General features: G+C 37.7%; 1 protein-coding gene across 1 annotated transcript; it reads right to left on the bottom strand.

Annotated features, from left to right (window-relative positions):
* Nucleotides 1–1,231: 1,231 nt before the first annotated feature.
* LOC123874007 lies at nucleotides 1,232–2,697 on the bottom strand. Its single transcript, XM_045919150.1, has one exon. It carries the CDS (start codon nucleotides 2,558–2,560, stop codon nucleotides 1,232–1,234), a length of 1,329 nt encoding a protein of 442 aa, XP_045775106.1. The 5' UTR covers nucleotides 2,561–2,697.
* Between the last annotated feature and the right edge of the window lie 19,837 nt (nucleotides 2,698–22,534).

Genomic DNA, 22,534 nt, shown 5'->3' with positions numbered 1-22,534 from the left:
AGCCCAAATGGCATTCTCAGAAATTCGAAATGCCCATTTTGTGTAGAGAAAGCTGTCTTTTGTCTGTCCTTCTCGTCAACTTCTATTTGGTGGTATCCACTAGCTAAGTCAAGCGTAGTGAAATAAGTACTCTTTCCCAACTTATCAAAAAGATCATTTATGTTAGGCAGGGGATATTTATCATCCAAGGTTATGTCGTTAAGTTTTCTATAGTCTATTACCATTCTGTATTTGACCTCTCCTGATGCATCCATCTTTTTGGGCACGAGGTGTACGGGTGCACACCACGGAGAATGGGATTCTTGAATTACGTTTTCATTCAGTAACTTATCGACTTGTCTATTAATTTCATTTTGAACAAATGGGGATTGTCGGTATGGTTTGACATAAATTGGGTCCTCATTCTTAGTCCTGATTTTATGTTTTATCAAGTTAGTAAAGGTTAACGGTATTTTGTCACAGTAAAATATATCCTTATACTCATGACATAATCTGTAAATTTTTTCTCGTTCTTCCTCATTGGTGTGATCAAGTCTAAGTTTGTTCAAATTTTCTGATAACAATTGGTCCATCTCCAATTCACTTATATCACTCACACAATTAACCTCACACTCTACATTTTCATACTTTACTACCTCAAATGGAGCTGTAATTTTAAGGGCCATATTTTTATCAAGTGTGTTTTGAATAACTGTTTTTGCATAACCATTCACACATCTTACTAGCGCGGTTGGCATTCTTACACCCTTACAAAATTCAGTAAAATTAAGAATAGCATCACCCGAATATTGATTCGTTGGTAATGATACTTTACATTCAGAGCGCGCTGGTAAATCGAGAATGTACTCGGTATCGTTATATACAATAGGAATTGTCACTGTTTTAGTCTTTAATTCTTTATGTTTCAAATCAATTACCGCTTCTAGCTGCGTTAAGAGATCATTGCCTATCAAACCATCGTACTTTGGGTCTACACTGTACACGTAGAATTTTTGAGATTTGTTGCAATTAAATGTTGGCATTAAAGGAATCTGAATTACTTCGTTATGTGAACTGGATGCATGTGTACTTGTCACTGTGAATGGTTCATGGTAAGTATATGCATGGAAATATGAGTTCGCGATACTGGGGCTCACAAAGGATCTTGTACTTCCCGTATCTATCATGAATTTACCATTAATTTCAGGGATATATATGTAGGGTAACTTTAGTTTCGTGTCACAATTTATCTCTATCCTTTCTCTATTTCCTTCGAGGCTGCTATGCAAAAATTTTCTTCATTATTTTCTTCAAGGTCAGTGGGCTTGCTGTTGGAAACTGGTTCGTCTGTCTGTTCGTTCGCATATTCACATTCTATATTATAGTCCGGGTAACACATTAACTGTGGGTCATAAACATTATCTTGATCGTCATAGTCATAATCGTCAAAAGGTAAGTTGTCTTCCTCGTTAGTCATAGTTAATTCGTTTAACTTAAAACCTTGTTGCATTTTAGGCTGTGATGTCCTCATGGATACGTCGTTAGTTGGTTGTTGGGGTTGTGGTGGTTTATACCCAAATTGCTGCGGGGGTTTGTACCCAAATTGTTGTGGGGGTCGGTACCCAAACTGTTGTGGAGGCCTGTACCCGAATTGTTGTGGAGGCCTGTACCCGAATTGTTGTGGAGGCCTGTACCCGAATTGTTGTGGAGGCCTGTACCCAAATTGTTGTTGAGGCCTATACCCAAATTGTTGTGGGGACATGTACCCAAGTTTATGTGGGGGCCTAATCCCAAATTGTTGTGGCTGAAAACCTAATTGGGGTCTATAACCCATGACTGGTTTTGGTGGCTGACCTTGACCTTGCATTTGAGGCATCTTCATTTGAGTGTTATTAAAATTGAATTTGGAATGAGATGGTAGTTGGGGTTTGTAACCAAACGGTTGGGCGATCGCTGGCCTTGAACCCGAACTCGTAAATTGGTTATTACCATGCATACGATTACGCGTCTTGTACTGTTCCGTGAAGTTCACTTCCTCGAGCACCATACTCAAGGCCGTTTCTAAGGAAGTGGGTGCCTTTAGTCTAATAACTCGAACCATATGTTCGGGAAGATTATACAGAAACACGTTAAGAGCTGTGTTATTATATATAATTGCCTTGGAATGTTTCATCTCCAAGTCGTCGCATGCATTTACTTTGGACATCAATAACGAACGCACAGTTTGGATTCTATTACAAAAGTCGAGGAAACTTTCACCCGGATAAATTTTTAATGACTCTAACTCAACACTTATGCAAGCTTCGCTACGCGGGTCTCCAAAATGCTGTATTAACAAATCTTTTAATGCGGACCACGTAACAATGTCCTCCCGTTCGGAGAGAAGCGCAGCTGCATCATCTTTCAAGCGACTCGTTATAACATTAAAAACGTAAAGATTTTGTTCATCACTCCCCTTAAACCGATCAATCACATATTGACATTTTCGCAAATAAAGATTTAATTGTCTTTTATCACCACCAAACAAAGGGATTAATTGCACAATTTCTTTAGGTACGGATGAGACGGCCGCTGTTTCCATGATGATAGAGTAATGAAATGTTCAGAGGATGCAACTGGCTTTCGTATAAACACTTTTACTTACAAGTATAATCACACATTTAACACATAGAACACACAATAAAAACACAATGTAAAAATAAAATAAAATTATAGCATTAGAAATTAAATTTATATAAGTTATAAAATATAGAGTAAAAGTGTAGTGTACTACAATAAGATAAGTTTAAAACTTATGTATTTTTTTCAAATAATAAAACTTAATGAATTAAGTGTATTCAATTCCTTTTAACTTACAATTATATATTTTCAACAATTTTTAAAAAAAATTATTTCATTTAAATGAAGTCTCTATGTACGTAAGTGCTCTGTGCACATTCATATTCTTAGAATAGAGATAAGACCGCATAAGTCCATCCGGTGATATCAGGCGTTACAATACAATGTTATAGTGAGCAAGGTTTGATCTCTACAATAACAACTACTTATAATAATTATTAATATGAAAAGCACGGGAAATTGGAACAAGGATTGGCGAAAAGTTTCACTCACCCCCTCACCGCTACTCCCATTGCTTTTCCTTGGCTTGACCGACGCAAAAGAATTTTAAATTTTGAGGTTCGTTTTGGATTTTCCTAAACCACGTAAACTACGGATTTTTTTCCGGAAAATCCTCACCAGGCTGCGCCACTTTTGCTTTTTCGACGGGAGCCACTAGATTACCCTGGGATTTTCACCAGGTACATATATATGTAAGGGAGAAATTAAAGTCGTATTGCCGATATAGAGGCTACTTTAATACTAATACTTATATGCGACGCACCGTCGCCACCGTTACAAAAATGCTTACGTTAGACAAATCTAATCGAGAACGGATGGCCGAGCCATAACTTCCTAAAGTATGTTTGCATACGCTGCGCTGTTTATTTGGATGATGACGTGTGTGGGGGGGGAGCTACTGTTCATTGGTATTTTATGTGCCATATTGATCTCTTGATTTATCGAGGGTCCCAGTATGACGATGGGATACCAAGGGAAGGCAGAAGCTCACCGTACGTGGCGTGGTGGAGCTACGTACCATCATTCACTCTAAACCCCTTTTACGCCAACTGGAGTGAATGATGAAGCACACAACTTCTTCCTTTCCTAAGGAAGAAGCACACTCACACACACACGTCTAATAAGTAGGGCTCTATATGAAGTGTTGTCTTGTAAGAGCAGTCTCATGATCCTTTCATATTTTAATGCGTTCCTATGCGGAACACACATTTTAATTCTCGAACTAGCACTTGTCTCACCATACCAAATGCTAAATAAATATTCATACACAAACAACACACTTTCAATACTCGAACTAAGTACGCACTGGCAATAGTCTTGCCGGACCGAATGCATGGGAGATGTTATACACAATCACACATTTTCAATACTTGAACTCCGTAAAGTCGTTTAAGTCTGATGAACTCATTATTTCCGACGCTCTCAAAGTTCTTGGTTTACTATGGACACAACATCACAAGGGGTCCTACCGCTATACGATACACGTGCCACTTTAAAGAAATTGTTTTAAAATGTAATCTTTAGAAAGATCTGAAGGATAAATAGAGTAGAGTTTTTTAGGACCCCGTTAGTTCAGTTACAAGCTGAGTTTATTGTGGGATCTTCTCTGGCCTGGGCGCGTTTGGAACCCTCGTAGCTTTAGTTTTAAGTTTACGTAATTAATCACCACTATATTATCATCTTACAAATCTAAGAATTTTGACCATCAAAAGGACAACAAGGAGTATTTTGAATAAATGATTTAAGTTTGATTTGAGTTTGAGTTAATTGATGCCTGCGAGACGAAATGAACCGAAGAAACGAGTAAAAACGAGCAAACCATTGAAATAAGTACTGAGTGAATTTAAATTACAATAATACTCATAGTTTTGCTGAGTTCTCTGACCAGCTTTATTTGTATCTGCAAATAATTTCACTACACGCTGCAGATCTCTACATATTTTTACTATCAGTCGACCGTATCGAGACCGTAAATCGAGTTTGCTCTTTAAAGCGAATATTCCGTCACATTCCGGACAGGCCGCCGCAAAGTAACGCGGCAAATTAATAACTGTGCACGCGAAATTGAATACAACCACACACAAAACAATGGATATAGTTAATTGTGAAGTCGCAGTTAAACAGCGATCAGTGATTGCGGTTTGTGATTTATAACGACGTAATAAAATTGTGTCCGAACAATGAAAATATTGTTTTTAATTGACGTGTGCATATCGAATCAGTATTGGACAATAATATTGAATGTAGCTTTTTATGGTTACTCTCATTATCACCATAATTAATCCATTGCCAGCTCACTACTAAGGCGCAGGTCCCCTCTCACAAAGGTGACACAACCGGACTGTGATTCACACATCTTTGAAAGCATGGAGACATGCAGGTTTTCTCACAATGTTTTCCTTCATCGTTGAAGCAAGTGATCAAACGCACATAGATCGAACTCCCCTCACGAATAGAAAACGTCTTTTAACCACTATCCTATCACGTTTTATTTAAAATATAAAACTTGTTTCACAATTTGCATCATAACTTTCTTATAAGACAAATTCTATTGTTAAAAGCAAGTTTATCATGTGCTAAACTAAAGGGTTAGTTAGCGTAGGAATTTATTTGAGTGTGCTACCGTACAATGGGGGAATCTGTAGTACAAATATTTTATGACCACGTAAGCAAAACTCAGAGTAGCCCTGTCTGCCTGCAGGAAACACTACGTGTCCCCTATGTCCCCCTGGCCCAGGGTTATTGGCATGCAAGTGTCCCCCTCTCGCCCGGGGCTATTGGCATGCGAGTCACATCTCACGAGGATGTGGCGTGACAGAGTCGCAAACGATTTGGGGCTGGACCTTTGTGATTGAAAAACTGCACTTAAAGGGACCGCTGGACTTGAATGTCTGACGAGGTAGGGTTATGTGAGTAGGTATCAACATTATACATCTATGTATAATACAGGGTTATTATTCTGAGAACGGTCAGTCAAGCAGAAAATTAAACTTTTACCCCTTTAGTGTCAAAAGTTGCTATAGTGGTTGTATGGTGGCTATCAATGCTTTGTTTATTTTAGGCTTCTTTAAACATAGGAAACGAAAATCATCATGTTTGGTCTTCCTAGTAAACGTGTAAGAAATCATAGCAGAGGTTTCTAAGAAAATAACATGTATAAAATAGAAGGTCAGGAATCGAACCTGTACGTGTGATTGAGCACTAGATACTCTTCAAGTGCTTGAAGTGCAGTAGTCGTTAGAGTTTGAAAAAAAAGTGAATAGGCATCCTTCAAGGCAGGCGCACCCCACCTTGGGCTGTATCATTTAGTTAAACCGTTAATTTGAAATTGTTATTAAACTTGAATCTAACAGAAAGTTCTGATATTGCATATTTTGAAAGACGCTCTATTAATAAATCACTAAGACTTTTTTTTTCCAATTTTTAACCCCTGACCCAAAAAGAGGGGTGTTATAAGTTTGACGTGTGTATCTGTGTATCTGTGTATCTGTGTATCTGTGTATCTGTGTATCTGTCTATGGCATCGTAGCGCCTAAACGAATGAACCGATTTTAATTTAGTTTTTTTTGTTTGAAAGGTGGCTTGATCGAGAGTGTTCTTAGCTATAATCCAAAAAAATTGGTTCAGCCGTTTAAGAGTTATCAGCTCTTTTCTAGTTTTCTTGTAGAAAAGAAGGTTAGATAACCGTTAGGTTCATAATATTATGTCAATTGACAAATGTCAAGCTGTCAAGATGGACGTTGCCTAAATATTATTTGAAAATGATGTTTTGGAAAACTCAGATACTTTAGATCGTAGGCGCGGAATAGTCCAAGAAAATCAGTTCAGCCGTTTGAAAGTTATCAGGTCTTTTCGGTCTTTTCTAGTTACTGTAACCTTCCCTTGTCGGGGGTGTTATAAATTTTTAAATTTACACTTGTTAATGGCAATATTTAATAGTTATTTCCTTTTCCAACCCTTGTATTTTCTCTTATATAAAAGGGAAAGTCGATAGCGAGATAGCAGTGGCAGTCCACTGTAGTAGTTTACTCTCCCGTAGGCTGAAGCTGGGACAGTTTGTCTTATCTGTGTAACAGCATTTGAAAGCGGCTTTTAGTTGCTCTGTAGCGCCGCGCCGCGTGCGATGTCCGGTCGGATGCGGTTTACTGCATGCCTAACTGAAGTTAAACTACACTAAGAATTTCTATACAGGTACAGGCTGAATAAAGATAAATATAATAAATACTGGCAAAGCCGCCGTTTTTCCGGATCGGTACGATGTCGTGTAGAAACCAAAGGAGTTTGGCCTTATGAAAACTTCCACACCCCTTCCAGGTTAGCCCGCTTCCATCCTAGGCTGCATCATCACTTACCACCAGATGAGATTGCAGTCAACGGCTAACTCGTGTCTGAGTAAAAAAATGCTTTACGTTGGTGAGATAGAAGTTAATATGCTAAAAAATTGCTTCGATTCACTGCCAATGCGCATTGGTTAGATAGGGGATGATGCAAATTAAATCAAGCTAGTTCTTTCAAAATATTATGATAATAATATGAAACTTCTAACACGTTTTCATTAACTAGCTTTCTTGTACTGTTTGTTTGTCTGACCGAACAAATTTTGAGACGATTTGAAACTAACTTCCCGGTGGGTTTGAAATAAACATGGGTGCACTCGATGTCTGTCTGTTTGTTTTTCTTATCGGCCTGTTTGTTAAAACAATTTTGCTTAGTTACCATTATTATTTATTAACTAAATGGATATTGATCATACGACGTGTTTTGAAAATTCATCAAGTCGTAATATTAGCGATCTGCTACCTTTCAGCCCAGTCCAGTAGTTAGAGCAGTGCATTAATAGATAAGTCAGCTTTTCCTTTTATACATTTAAATTAACTGACAGACACACATTTCCATTAGTACGTACTAATTTATAAACCCTGTATAAGAGCACCGTTCTATTCAAAAGCAAGGTTTCAGTTTTTATCATTTTTGTGTTCGATTTCGCGGCAATCGCAGTGACATGAAAATTCATAGGTGGCCGAAAATTTAGCTCGAAACCCGACGGCCGGGGACAATGGCGCAGTTTCCGCGCTCTCACGCCGGAGATTGCTTCTCAATACATTTTTACTTGCACCCGGCCTCGCTGCAAAACATCGCCTCTTCGTTCCGTTACCGCATAAGCAAGACAGGAAATCAATGTACTAGCGCGTATGTATGTATGAAGCCTACTGTGAATGTATATCAGTCAATTGAAGTTGGTAAGCAACGTTAACCCAAGTCGGTAACTGGAAAGATCTTTGGTCTTTTTCGTCTTCTAATTAATATAATCACACTAATATTATAAAAGCCAAAGTTTGTATGTGTGTATGTTTGTTTATCTTTCACGCAAAAACTACCGAATGGATTTGGCTGACATTTAAAATGAAGATATATAGATTATACCTTGATATAATAAACATACCCTGGATTAACATAGGCTACTTTTATCCCGAAAAATCAATGAGTTCCCACGGGATTCAAAAAACTATATAAATTCTCAAATTACAACTGCCGGGAATCGAATCCGTACCTCCCACTTATAAGACAGCACAGCGCTTACCACTATGCTAGGAAGGTCGTAAAGGGGGTCCTTGTGTGTTTTGTTTGACGGGGCTCCGCTTGGAGCGGCAGGCGCAGGCTGAGCTGCACAAAAGGCGAGTCGTCTTATTGCTGCTAATTGCCGCACAACAGAACATCGCACTAATTAAATTCGAGCCACACGTCTCGTAGAAGCCGTGCTTTATTCGTGCTTTCCTTTGGGAACGAGATAAATGTTAGTGTAGTTTTAGTTAGTTATTGTAAGTAAAGTGCACTTAATTACAATGAGGATGTATCTTCCTGTCAGTTTATCTTGAAATTTAAGTATAGTTTATAAGTATATAAGTTTTCTGCACCTTCCGTAGACAATAAGAGGCTGACGCTGTGTTACTTACTTGTACATTAATACATATATATTATTATGTGAAGGTATTTTAATTGAAATTAAAGGTTCCAAAAACGTAACAATTATTGTGACTGAATAATGTGTTTATGCAATTATCCCTAAGTGATATTATTTTATATTCAATCAAATCGCAGTCACCTCATCCCTCGGGTACTATTATAATGCCATTTGATAAATCCGGTTTTGATAAACGCAAAATCAGTAGGAAGTCCCTTCGATCGCGGGCTTACGGCAAATCCTCAGACGCGCCCACAAAGAGTAGCTTGTTTATCGCGACAGAGGCCGCGCGACTTCAAAGCGACCCCACTTCACTACTCTGTAAGCCGATTTGAAGAGAATTTTAATTAATCTGATCGCACATTACAGCACGCACCGCACGCGTCGCACGCGCTCCCACCGTCACGTTGCTAAACTCATTTTGCTTCAGTTTTAATGAACATTCAACTTTTTACTCGACTGCGGCAAAGCCAAAAGGAAAGGTAATGATTTTAGCAGTCTATGTATGTATGTATATATGTTTGTATCCAGATTCTGTGTGTCCCTAGTGCCTAAACTACTGGGCCGATTGAATGAGTTGTCAATCGATTCATTGTGAAGGTCGGGGTGACATAGGCTATATTTTATACGAAAAAAGTTAACCTAACAGACGTTACAACAAAAAAAGTGGGGGTCTCCAAAATTTTTTTTTGCTGTTGTATCCAGTAGGATGTCAAATGAAAGAGGATATAATTCTGAGCTCATAAATATACAACATTAAAGTATAGCAAGTGATAGAAAAACAATTTTGTTCTAATATTTCAGCGTTTACTAAGACGATCGCAGTCGGGTTTTAGTTTTGAACTTTATCTCGTTGTACTAAAAAAAGCTAGATCACAGTCAAGAACTTATTGTAATTGAATTTAAAAGATGTGTAATGCATGATTAAAAATCTACTGTTTACTAAATTATTACACTAATCACGAGCGATATAATTAGCTGAAGAGTTCCGTACTCTGTCATCGAAGATCAGATCTCCTATCTACGAGTGACGATGTAGTCTAAGATAAAAATTGGCTAACTTGGAAGTGGCATGGCAGTTTAATAAAATCCATGACTATAATCCATTCCATTTTTGGTTTCCATTTAGATGCCATTTTACCGGAAAGCTAAATCGCTCGGCACTACTCGGCAGTAAGCGTCTGATAGTACCTACTCAGTAGGGTTACATAACTGCAACCTTTCACCAAATAAATCTCTACTTCTTGCTGCGTGAGTGGTGCGTCCGACTCGTCAGTAATGTGCGTACACCATTAAAATACGATCAGCATAAAACTAACCCGCCCCGTCCCACAAAAGAGTAATTGAGAATTCAATTAACAGTTTTTACATAAAATTGTTTCGTGAAAGCCTAGGAGGCAGTTAATTTGAGCTCGGAAGTAATTGTCGCGAATTTTTCATTTCGCTGACAGAAGCTGTGTGCCGAGTTATCTGTTTTATTAAAGCAGGAGCGAGTGCTTGGCACTCTTGCAAACGAATTTTGAATAATTAATGTGATTTAAAAACGAATACCTAAAGCTGCCTTCAAATTGAAGCTCTTCTTTGTACGCGCGTACGATATAAGATATATTCTTAGCCGTGATCGATTTACTAACTAATTTCGATAAATGTATGGTAGGTACGAGTAAATCTTAGGTTCAAAGTACATTTGTAGAGCTGAAGCGCAGTCTTTTTTGATAAAACCAAATACTCGTAGTTTATTGCTTATTAGTAGGATTTTTAAATAAGTTCACGCTAAGTCAAAAACATAGCTAGTATAGAGAGCCTTCATCTACGGTGTTATTTTCGTTTTAATAGCAAGGCGAAACGCACACCCGTAGAGCCGAGGCGAGGCGTCTTTCTTGAAAGTAAAAAACACTCCATTCCACTGTATGAGTAGTCGCGTGTTTTTGAACTTTATCTTGTTCAAGTTAATACTTGAGTTCGTTATTTACAAGTTGAAAGTTCACAGATAAAACACTACTCGTTCTTTATAACTAGCAACTGCCATCGCTGGGGGCGCGTCACTACAAGACACTACAAGAGTCTTGAATAAATAACATCTTTGTTACAAACGAGACAACTACAAGTTACTACAAGACAAAAGACTTCGCCCTCGGCGTTATGTCGGACCACTTTATTGCCATTTTATATAAAACTTCGTAAAAAGAAACAGTTAATATATAAAGTTTTCAAAAACCCGACTGCGGTTTGTAATGCATCAGATCTGGTATAATTATTAACTCAAAATAATTGAAAATACAGTCACCATATTTTTTTTTTTTTTTCAAAAAATTGATAGTCATTGTCACTCGATATGATGTAAGGATTCTGACAATACCCTATACCTACATCTAAATCTATTCAGACATTAAAACATTTTGGTGTAATAAATAAACTCACAGAAGTTTGGACATATCTTGAAAACATTACACTCGTTTTTTGGGAAGTGTGTAAAATCGTGTTTCCGTTTTGACGCCACTTTGTCGCAAATATAAGATTTATATTAGCTATTATTTAACTAGTGTTGTAAAACTACAGTATCAATAATGTAGGCATCATAAACTACTGTTATACGCGTAGTAACAGCTAGGGGTCAAATAGACGCAGTTAACCCAATTACTTAACCTAGAAACGCAATGTATGGGAACAATGTATTACATCCAACGCTGTATTTCAACCATCTACGAAACTATGGATTTTCAAAAACGTATACAACTTTCTTGTTTTTGCTGCCTGTATTAAGTGTTTGCACTGTTGTAACCGATGAAAAATTATAGATAATTTTATACTACAAAATACGTATATTTCTTTGTATTATAACAACTGCAGATGAAAAGGAAAATTTCAAGTCAGTCAAAAAATATTTTTGTTTGATGTTTCACTATAAACTTCATAAGAATTTAAATGGATAGAAGTTTGAGAGTGCTCTGGCTTCAAATTCTAATAGCCTCATACCTTAATTATTAAAAAATATGTAAATGATAATTTAACTTAGTTTCATTTTTTTTTTTAAGATTTGAAAGGGGCAAACTGAGATAGGTCTCTGCAATTTTGAACAGTATATAAACATAATGAAAAAAAAAAATTGTTTGTCTGTAAAGTCGGTTTACTGACAATAGTTGAACGTGACAACAAAGGCCGATTGTGCTTCTTTGTCGCTCGTTCCGCGCTCTCGCTTGCACTTCAAGCCTTACATGGAACGCCTCGCGAGGTAACGCCGCATGAGTCATGTTTTTTCGTGCGTGCAGCCGGCTCTATCGAATTATAAGCCGTTGTCACGTCAAAAATCTCGGTTAAGTGGTGGAAGGAAAAGGCTTGTGCTAAGTGTACGACAATAACAGTACAACAGCTAAGAATAGATTTATAGGGTTTCAGCCCTTTACTTTACCCAGAATAATTGTTATAACGAATTTTAAAATACATGAGTTCCCAGTTATCATGGTGTTGCATAAAGTCGTCCCTTGTTTGTATCGCGCGAGATAAGTCTGGTTTTACGACAAAGGCCTTCGGATAAGGAAACTACTGAGGTTTTAATGGCGCCGCGCATTAGCTGCCGCGCGGAGGAGCGAACATGTCTCTAGAGGTTTCGAGGGTAGTTGAAGAAAAGTGAAATGTATTTATAACTAGCTGATGCTCGCTACTTCATCCGCGTGGATTAAGATTTTTCCAATCCCGCGGGAACTCTTGGGGTTTCTGAGACAAAATGTAGCCTTATGTCACTCTCCAGGTCTTTTATTACATCCATGCCAAAAATTACCCCAATAATATGTTGCTCCGTTGCAGCGTGATTCAAGGACAAACCAACAAACAAACTTTCACATTTAGGTTTAATATGGGCAGTGACTATAGCTGTTACTCGCTACTCCGTCCGCTAGGAATTTATATTAGTCCTCTATGCTGCATACTGCAGTAATGAATAATATAGCCTTGGGAGGTCCAAGATTCGATTCCTGGTTTTTTCACATTATTGGTTATCATCTTACTGGCACAGTCGTGCCGCCAAGTGATTTAGCGACCCGCTACGAAGCCGCGTAGAACCACGTAGAGGTTGCGGAGAGCTATAATAAAAACTACCTAACGTCTTACAGGTTCGCCTGCTTGCAACTTGGACTGCATCTTCATCTATTGGTTTGGTTGATTTGTTAGTTTGTCCTTTAATATCTCCGCAAGGGAGCAATGAATCGATGTATTTTTTTTAAAGAGTGACATAAGCATAGGCATAGATATTTTATTCCTGTAATTCAAACCGTTCGCACGGGATTTTTGCAAAACCTAAATCCATACGACAGACGAGGCAATAATAGTATCTGAGTGGATGTAAATTAAAGGACTTTCTTTATAATATTCAGTAGTTTTAGTTACTTTTAACTTGCACACCTTCTCGTACTATATGACTAAATGTAAATAATGAATAGTTAAATTATTATTATCTTCCAGGAACAGATTGGCGGATATCTACTAGTATGAGATGTTTTTGTAGTGGTAAAGATTTACGTTGAAGTAGTGTGAAGCCGGGGTAGTGAGGCAATAGAGGCAACAACTCAAACATGTGTGACGCGAGCAAATAATCTAATCGGGTTGACTCGGCCTTCTGTTTGCTGACGGGTTTAGGAGCTTTGATGTTACAGATTTACACAACTTTCAGGATGAAGGGACTTAGTTTGAGTTGGGAAGTAGGGATATAACAATGGTTTGCACAAAGACAATCACATAAACTTTGATAAAACCAAAAATGCAAAGGAAAGTCGGGGTTTCATTTTTATACAGTTTTTTAAAAACCGAATCGAATAGCAGGATTTATTACAAAAAAATGCAAAAGATTTGTTCAAGCATAATATTATTTGAAATAGAGTCGTTACAAGTGTAAATTAAAAATTTATAACACCCCCAAGTGAAGGTTACAGTAACTAGAAAAGAGCTGATAACTTTCAATCGGCTGAACCGATTTTCTTGAATTATAGCTAAGAACACTCTCGATTAAGCCACCTTTCAAACAAAAAAAAACTAAATTAAAATCGGTTCATGAGCTTCGAAGCTACGATGCCACAGACAGATACACAGATACACACGTCAAACTTTTAACACCCCTCTTTTTGGGTCGGGGGGTTAAAAATCATGTTGGTGGATTTCATTACACGTCCGTGATAACTTAGTGGCAAAGAAGACCGCTTCAGAAGAAGAAGATCAGGGAGTTAGAGGTTCGATCCCGGACATGCACCCCTAACTTTTCGGGTTTTTGTGCGTTTGAAGCAATTAAATACCTATATTATCGTGTTACTTTAACGGTGAAGGAAAAAAATGTGAGAAAACCTGCATGCCTGAAAGTTCTCCGTAATATTCTCTAAGGTTTGTCAGGTCTGCCTAATAACTAGCATGATGGGCTATAACCAAACTCTTCTCATTCGGAGAGGAGAATCGTGCTCAGTAGTGAGTCGGTGATGATTAATAAATATATTGTTTGTTTGATAAAACGTAGCAAAAAATATGTTAATCCAAGGTATAATCTATCTCCGTTCCGAATTTCAGCCAAATCTGTTCAGTAGTTTTTGCGTGAAAGAGTAACACACATGCACACATACATACACACAAACTTTCGCCTTTATAATATTAGTATGATGTGAAGTGTGACTGGTCATTGGTCGATTAGTAAAAGCGAGAACAATCAACCAAATTGCCTAAAACTTCCACATAAAACAAAGCAATCGAATCTGTTTCGACAGGGAACCAACAATAAGGCCTAAAGAGTTATTACTACAAACAAGTTATTATTATTCCCCCGGCGTCCCTCGCTTCGGACGCGGATTTCCATTTTAATTGAAACTCTTCAGCGCCCGATTTATTAATAAAGAACAATTTGACTTAGATTAATTACGACTTCACGGCTCGTTGTTCGGCTACTCGGAGTATGGTCGGGGAATTGGAACACGAGCCTGGGGGAAGTGACAAACAAACAAACAGACACATTAAGAGGGCTCTCTCCGTCATTCGTTTCATACAATCGTAGTTCCAATTTCATTTGAATATTAAGCAACCAAAGTCCATGAAATTTTGCAGACATATTCTAGAAACTAATATCTGTGTCTGTGGTTTTCCAGATTTCTGTTAAAATATTCGGTTTCAAAGTTACGCGGTCTTAAAAAATTTCATTCAAATCTTTAAGCCCCTGTAATTTTAAAACTACATATTTTTAGAAAAATCTAAAACACCACAGATACAGATATTAGTTTCTAGAATATGTCTGCAAAACTTCATGGACTTTGGTTGCTTAATATTCAAATGAAACTGGAACTACGATTGTATGAAACGAGTGACGGAGAGAGCCCTGTTAATTGATTTATCTAAAATCAGATATTGATTGCCGCAGAATTCCTAATGAAATATATTAAAATATCTGGGAGACCCATCTCTTTATAAATGGGAGAACCAAAGTAACCGACATCCATAAATGAACCCCAGAAGACGCAGGTTCGAATCCTACCAATCCCGCAAGTTTGGATATGTAAGTATTTAAAAATTATATAGATATATGGGTTATTAAGCTGAAGTGGCCATGGGTAGGATCTTGTACAAGTTTTACTCGTAGGTTACATGCCTATTTTGAAAACCTAAGGCAATGAAAACTTTTTTTTTCAGATACAAATTAGCCCTTGACTGCAATCTCACCTGGTGGTAAGTGATGCTGCAGTCTAAGGGAATGGCAGGTTTCATTAAACTCATACCCCTACCCGGTATCGTGCCAGAACGTTAAATCGCTTGGTGGCACGGCTTTGTTGGTAGTGTGGTAACTAGCCACGGCCGAAGCCTCCCACCAGTCCAAATTCAAATTCAAAATTCAAAATGTTTTTATTCAATTAAACTTTTACCAGTGCTTTTGAATCGTCAAAATAATCTACCACTGGTTCGGAATGCAGTTCCTACCGAGAAAAACCAGCAAGAAACTCGGTGGTTGCTCTTTTCAAGTACATATTCAATTTACAATAATATGCCATACTGTATACAAGCAATTGCAGCGCCGTGTATTGCTTTGTAGTGTATTGTACATAATCTTCGATTGTATAAGAAGCTTTTTTCAGGAGCATACTTTTAATAGATTTATTAAACTTGTGTAAAGGCAAGTCTAAAATTGACTGTGGAATTTTATTATAAAATATTACACTCATTACAAAATACATTTAGTAACAATTTAGCATAACATAAGAACTTAAGTTGTTTAGGAGTTATGAGGAAATTGCGGGCACACACAAGCATTAACATATTTTATACATAGAGAGTCATACCCAGTCTGCGTTGACGGGAGATCTCGGTAAATTGTTATTAGGAATCGGAGAGCAGTGTTCGTCCAATCAGCCGAAACCATTGACGCCATCTTGTGTCCGTAATAGCTGACGAGTTATTTCGCGCCCTTTATTCGTTCATTTGCGACGCTGATATACGCAACCGAGATACATACAGGAAGCTTTAAAATAGCAGTCGAAAAAAGAAATATTAAAAAAATCGCTGAGTACCAATATTGTAATGCGAAAATGTGTTTGCTTTTTAGTGTGTTGGTTTGTACTTTAATCACGCCACATCGGAGCAAAACTAAAATTTTAAGTGATTTCAATTTTTGTCTCAGGACATCTCGATGGTTTATCCTTTTGATTCATTAAATCCTTATCTTGCATTAATTGTATCAATGGTTTTCTCACTAATTTTAATTTACAGTCCACTGGTGAAATAGCGACAGCCACCAATTTCGCTTTGTCTAATATTTATTGTAACAAACGCGAAAAGGAAATTTTTCACTGTCTAAGTATAACAGTAACTTGACTTGTGCGTTATTGTAAATTAAATTGGCGTGAGTAACAGACATCATTCAAATTGAAATAAATTGAGGTAAAATTTGGATTTACCATTTCAAAGATGAAATTTAGATTAATTAAAATTTATAGAAAGATGTACAATTTGAACTCGTCTAAAAACACTGTAGAAATTACATCTAAGTATTCTATTCATTCATCACTATTTTCATTTAATCGTATAATAAACAATAGTTAATTTTTACACATTATTGTAAGTACATTAAATAAATAATATACATAAAACTAATATTTAATACACAATAGGACACTTTTTGTATCTTAATTCGTAACATAAGCAAATTGGATGTAAGTATATTAAATTCGAGTTAAATGTGAACCCAAAAAATGATAATAGGGTAAAGCGATGACAATGAAAGAGGATAATAGATTTCAAATGATCCATTTTTTCATTGAACTAAGAAGCTTTTAGGGAGAAGAAGTCGCCCTTTTATATGAGATTATTTCCAGTGAAAAAGATCAGAAAGACATTCAAATTAAAGATAATCGGATGAGTGATCCTATTTGATGATTGGGAGACATCTCAATGAAGTAAAATATAATCATGGGAATGCTTTTATTAAACTAGCAGTCCTATGGTAAATTTTAATTTAGTGAGGTAAAAAGTATCCTGTTACCGTCTTCTCCTGAATGAATAATATTCTCCGTCCCGTATTTCACCAACACAAGCATTTATAACATTTTTGCATGAATAAATAATCATCATGATTACGCACTAACTTTTTGGAATCATGTGCAATGTAAGCAATTGAATTTCGCTTGATTTAACGATGAAGAACGTAGATTTCGCAAATATTCTCAAATATGTGTGAAATCTGCTATCGGCAACGGGCCAGAGTGGTAGACTATGGGCTAAGCCCTTAATTTGGAGAGGACACTCATGCTCAGTAGTGGGCCGGCGTGGCCGGGTTGATCATGATGATGATCATGATATGTTTCATGTCTCAAAAACTTTCCTCATTGTCAACTGAGAGCATCGTAGCGTAACAACGCGCAATCATCCGACCACCCTCGTCGTGTCGTGTCCCCCGGGCCCCGCCTGTCCCCTGTCCCCTGTCCCCTGTCCCCTGTCCCCTGGTGACGAACAGCTGACTCATGCGTCCCGGCCGACGAGTCTATCGAGGGCACTAATTACGTGACAAGTGTTCCCCCAAGTGACACGCCTCGTCATATTATTGACGATATCCGCCACTTCATGATAACCGTGACTTGCAATGTAGGTACGTACTTAATTACCCACTTTTCAAAGCAAATATTATTATTACGTCCAAATCTCTTCAAGTATTTAGAAGTTATAGTGGAATAAATAAACTCACACACATGCATGAACCCTGAAAACATTACACTCCTTTTTTGGGCAGTCTTGTAAAAACCCCTGCAAAAACAGTCAAGGAGTTATTAGAAACTATCGTATATTTAAGGGTAAAATAGTTAGATTCTTAGACTAGATTCGTGTAAGCCCTGCATTAAATAGGAGCAGCTTAAGATCGCACGTACAGGGATCTCAAGTGTCAGGCGCGACGCACACTAAGCTCTGCCTAAAATACTGGAGTTAAGCTTGTCTGGACTATTCCTGGCTTTTACTGGATTTCCCATGTGATTATATTAACTAGATTTATCATAGATGATAAAGTAAATGATATTATAATAAAGCCTAGTAACTATAGCCAGTGATTTTAACTATCATCGCTGGCCCACTACTAAGAACGGCTCTCTTTTTAGAATAAGAATGGTTTTGATCATAGTCCACCAGACTGGCTAAGTGTTGATTGGCAGATTTCACATATCTTTGAGTGTATATTTTGTGTTATGGAGAACTCTCAGGCATGCAGAGTTTCTCAAAATCAAGTGAGATAATTGTTTAGAACACACATAACTCCGAATAGTTAGAAGGAGGCCAGGGATTGAACCCCGACCTCCCAAATAGGTGGTGGACATGTTCACCACTACGCCATCACGACCCAGTATGACACGGCACAAGATTTCAATAAACTTGGGATTGCTGAGTAGGTATACACGTCCTAACGCTCTGTGACAATTTCTAGGGGCTATGCTTGGGCGGCACTATGGTCTCTCTGGTGACGCTTGGTAATGGCGATACTTGTAAAATAAATATACTAAATGGTTTAATCTGAGTTTAAACTAAGAAAATGATAATGTTGCTTAGGGTACCTACCTTGTCTAATGTGATGAGAGAAGATGAGAGAAAAGTTTAAAACTTTTCCACTAAGTAGTTCCTTATAAACTTACAAGGAAGTTTAAATTGTAGTGCATTCAATAAGTGTGGAAATGAGTGAACTTTGTTATTTTATTTAAATGAATATGGGTTTTTTATTTTACTACTCAGACATTATATTTTCATTAATTTGTATTTTTCTGTGGCATTTCATGAATATGACTGCAACCGCACGCGCTCACGTAATGAGGCGGCGTCGGTTCGTTACCCAATGTTGTTATTATTTGCCTTATTTGCGTCGCGCAGTTAACGAGATTACGCGGGACGGACGGACATGTCCGCATCGTCTGCGGCGCGTCACACGACACGAGTTTCATTATGAGCTCTTTATTTCGTTACGTGGAACGGTACCCTAAGAGTTAGCAATGATAATGTCCTATTGTTTTCAACATCCCAGGGGATATGAAACTGGTTTTAGAGTCATATTAAACTGACATACGTCTAGATTTTTGAGGACTACTTGACCCGGCCGGGTTTCATGATCTGAATTATTCTCAACCTTGTAGAGGTACCAAGCATGGATCTCCTTTCAGAATGAGAAACATTTCAGACTTCAACACATCTTTGAAAATATAATAGAGAACGCTTAGTTACGTAGATTTTCTCACATTGTTTTCCTTTTCTGTAAAAATACACAGTTCTACAATGTAAACGCAGAGTGAGCTAGAGTAAAGAAACTCTCGGTTTGATCCTGAATCGATGATTTGTCAAATATTAGGCACGGTTACGTGAAGTCATAGAACAAGTGTAAATTAAAAAATTATAACACCCCGGACAAGTGAAGGTTAAGTAATAACTAGAAAAGAGCTGATAACTTTCAAACGGCTGAACCGATTTTCTTGAATTATTGCTAAGAACACTCTCGATCAAGCCACCTTTCAAAAAAAAAACTAAATTAAAATCCGTTCATTAGTTTGGGAGCTACGATGCCACAGACAGATACACAGATACACACGTCAAACTTATAACACCCCTCTTTTTTGGTCGGGGGTTAAAAATAGGGCTACCATAAGGCTACCTGCGACGATGGTATTAACAGTTGACACCTGCCAGTGACGTTTTATTAGATTTTCCTAACTGTGGTCGAAGTAAGAATAAACCTAACTCCGAAAAGTTAAAGGAAAAGCTGGTTTCGTTTGAGAGACATTTCTAAAAATGATTTGAAAAGAGTGACTGCTGTTTCTTGCTAGCTCTTAGTAGTACCTGTTCTGTAAGCCTGTAGTAGAGTCAAAGACTACACTAATTATTCTACATGAAACAAATAAATTTTGAATTTTGAGAAAAGGTTCATAAGTTAGTATGCAGTTTCAAAAGTCAATTGAAATTCATAGTCGGTTAGTACTCGTATGTGCACACAAAGCCAGCGTTCAGTATTGAGCCGTTTCGGTCTCCCGCAGTGTTGGCACCTCTCCTGCTTGTTAGCATTGCGCCGCAGACCTCACATTCGCCGCAGAGAGGATAGCAGCTCAGCGCCTTTTTAAAAGAAAGGAAAAAGCCTTTCTAAAAGAAAAGCTGCGTTTAATTATTTTCAATGGTAATGCTTTTTTTTTTACTGGAATAATTGTATTTTGTATTTGCGTTTTTAAATGTTTGATTGTTAATAATAAGTTGAAGTGATAAAATGGTGATAATAAAAAGAATATCCGGCTGAGTTTGTTGTGGGCTTTTCTCAAATGGCGGGCGTTTGGAACCCTGGTAGCTTTAGTTTTAAGGTTACGTAATTAATTATCACAATTACATCATTATTGAGCGAAATTTAACTTCAAAACTAGCATGAAAATATACTCATTAGCCGCTCTACATGTGTGGGAAGCTCTGCGTCGCACACGCATGCCTGGCGCAGCTCACACATACATCACGGCGCTGGCACGCCTGCTGTCTCGTCTACACTCAGTTTATTTGTTGTTGTCCGCCAAATGTATTGCGGTGGGCGCGTCCTTAAGCTGTTCCATCCTACTGTTATTGCATGTTTTTACCGATAAAGAGTAAACTTCTGACTGGCTGATCTATCGATGCAAAGCCTTAAACGTTGGGATCATGGCAAAGTGCGAGTTGGACTCGTGCACTGAAGATTCTCCGCTTTATAAGGATAATTTTAATTATTGTATTGTTACATAAATTATCTATATAACTGGATTGGATCGGAACTACAAATTAACAATTTTCAGATCTTTTCCCTGATCAATTTGATAAGATCAAATCAGAAAGAGGAAATAAGAGAGTGGCAATGGACAATTCGCACCTGATACTTCATGCGATATAAAAATAAATAAACGGCATAACTGAGATAAACGGCATTGACAGCCAGACAGCGGACAATGAAGTGATCCTACATAGGTTCCTTTTTTTATTTGGGTTCCACACCTCAGAAGTAAAAAAGGAATCCTTACATAAGATCACTTGTTGTCTTTCTGTCGTGTCTGTCAAGAAAACCTATAGGGTACTTCCCGTTGACCTAATAGGTATCATGTAATTTGGTAGGCAGGTAGGTCTTATAGCACAAGTAAAGGGGAAAATTCGAAAGCTGTGAATTTGTGGTTATATGTCATACAAAAACATTTAAACGTATTCACGAAAAACAGAACTTAGACAGTTTATAGAGATAGTCAAAGCTACCTCGACGTAGACAGTTAACGACGTCCTTTGTTAGCGCGTCACATCGCCCAGCACCAGTACATCCATCATGCGGCGAACCTAACAAATTTCCTTCACTTTCCAACGCAGGCGGAGCAGTCACTATCAGTGTTTTTATACTTTCCGATCCAATATATCGTGTCCGTTAAATCGTGTCCAAAAACTTGTTAATGCCTATAAATCTGGTAATGAATTTTCTCCAGCGGTTAACTAAATGCAATACACCTTAACCTAAACACTTGTCTTCGTTGATAACGCGTTGTCGTCTTAGTGAATCGAATTTCCCAGTTGAATAAGTCTCTTGTCGCTCTCTGTGCTTCGATTTATTTATGATCTACGAGTATCTAACTAATGTAGTTTTATGATAACAATGTTTACAAACCTGTGCTTTCTGTTGCGGAGTCGTCATTCCGACACCTTGCGATCTGAATTCATATCATTTCTTGGAGCAGTCATAGTCATGTATGTTAGTTCTTCTGGTCTGTCAGATCTGAACAATTTTGATATGGTCACGATGAGGATTTGATGCTTAATTTATGGGTGCCATTTCAGACATATAATAATTAGCCCTCCCAACGAACAAAGCCCCTTTTAGTCGGCAGTGTAATCAATTCGACACTTGTCAAAGAAAAAACTGAATTCTGAACCGGCACGCGCCTTTGTAGAGTGAAGAATTAAATACAAAAATCCGATATCGCATCGTTGAATGTAAGACGCTTTAAGCTTCACTTTCCGCTTCTATGCATTTACAACCTCACCTGCTACTTTACAACTTCACTTTACAGCGTCCCTATTACTTGCAGATAAAGTTCAAAGTTCTGTAATCAGATGTAAGATATAAGGTTGCATAACTTAACTCATTACACGCAGAACTATGCCCCGCGATCGCCTCTCGTTACACGGATTCTGCCACAATAGAAAATCGATGATTGTTCAACTTGTCGACTTTTAAGGTAGTGGGCTTTTTGCCAAGGAATTGGAGAGAGCGCCTAACAGCGGATCGTTCCTCGTCTTCGCGTGATTTCAAATGGCTGGGGGCTTGCGAATGCGGATACCTCATTTGGCAATTTTCCTTCCTTTTTATTCTTTTTTTTTCTAGTAGTTGCTTAGTTAACTCACTTTCATAGGATATTTTATTTCTTTAGTAGGTACTTACTACTTATGATTCTAGAAAATCTTTAGTTGGCCATATTATTGTGTAATTAGCTAATAACTTAGTCATTG

The sequence above is a fragment of the Maniola jurtina genome, chromosome 17 (genome assembly GCF_905333055.1).
Source record: "Maniola jurtina chromosome 17, ilManJurt1.1, whole genome shotgun sequence".
NCBI lineage: Eukaryota > Metazoa > Arthropoda > Insecta > Lepidoptera > Nymphalidae > Maniola > Maniola jurtina.
This window is presented reverse-complemented; position numbering and strand designations above follow the sequence as displayed.

Excerpts from the sequence above, each read along its gene's own strand:
- LOC123874007 (XM_045919150.1), bottom strand. The coding sequence starts at position 2,560 with ATGGAAACAGCGGCCGTCTCATCCGTACCTAAAGAAATTGTGCAATTA.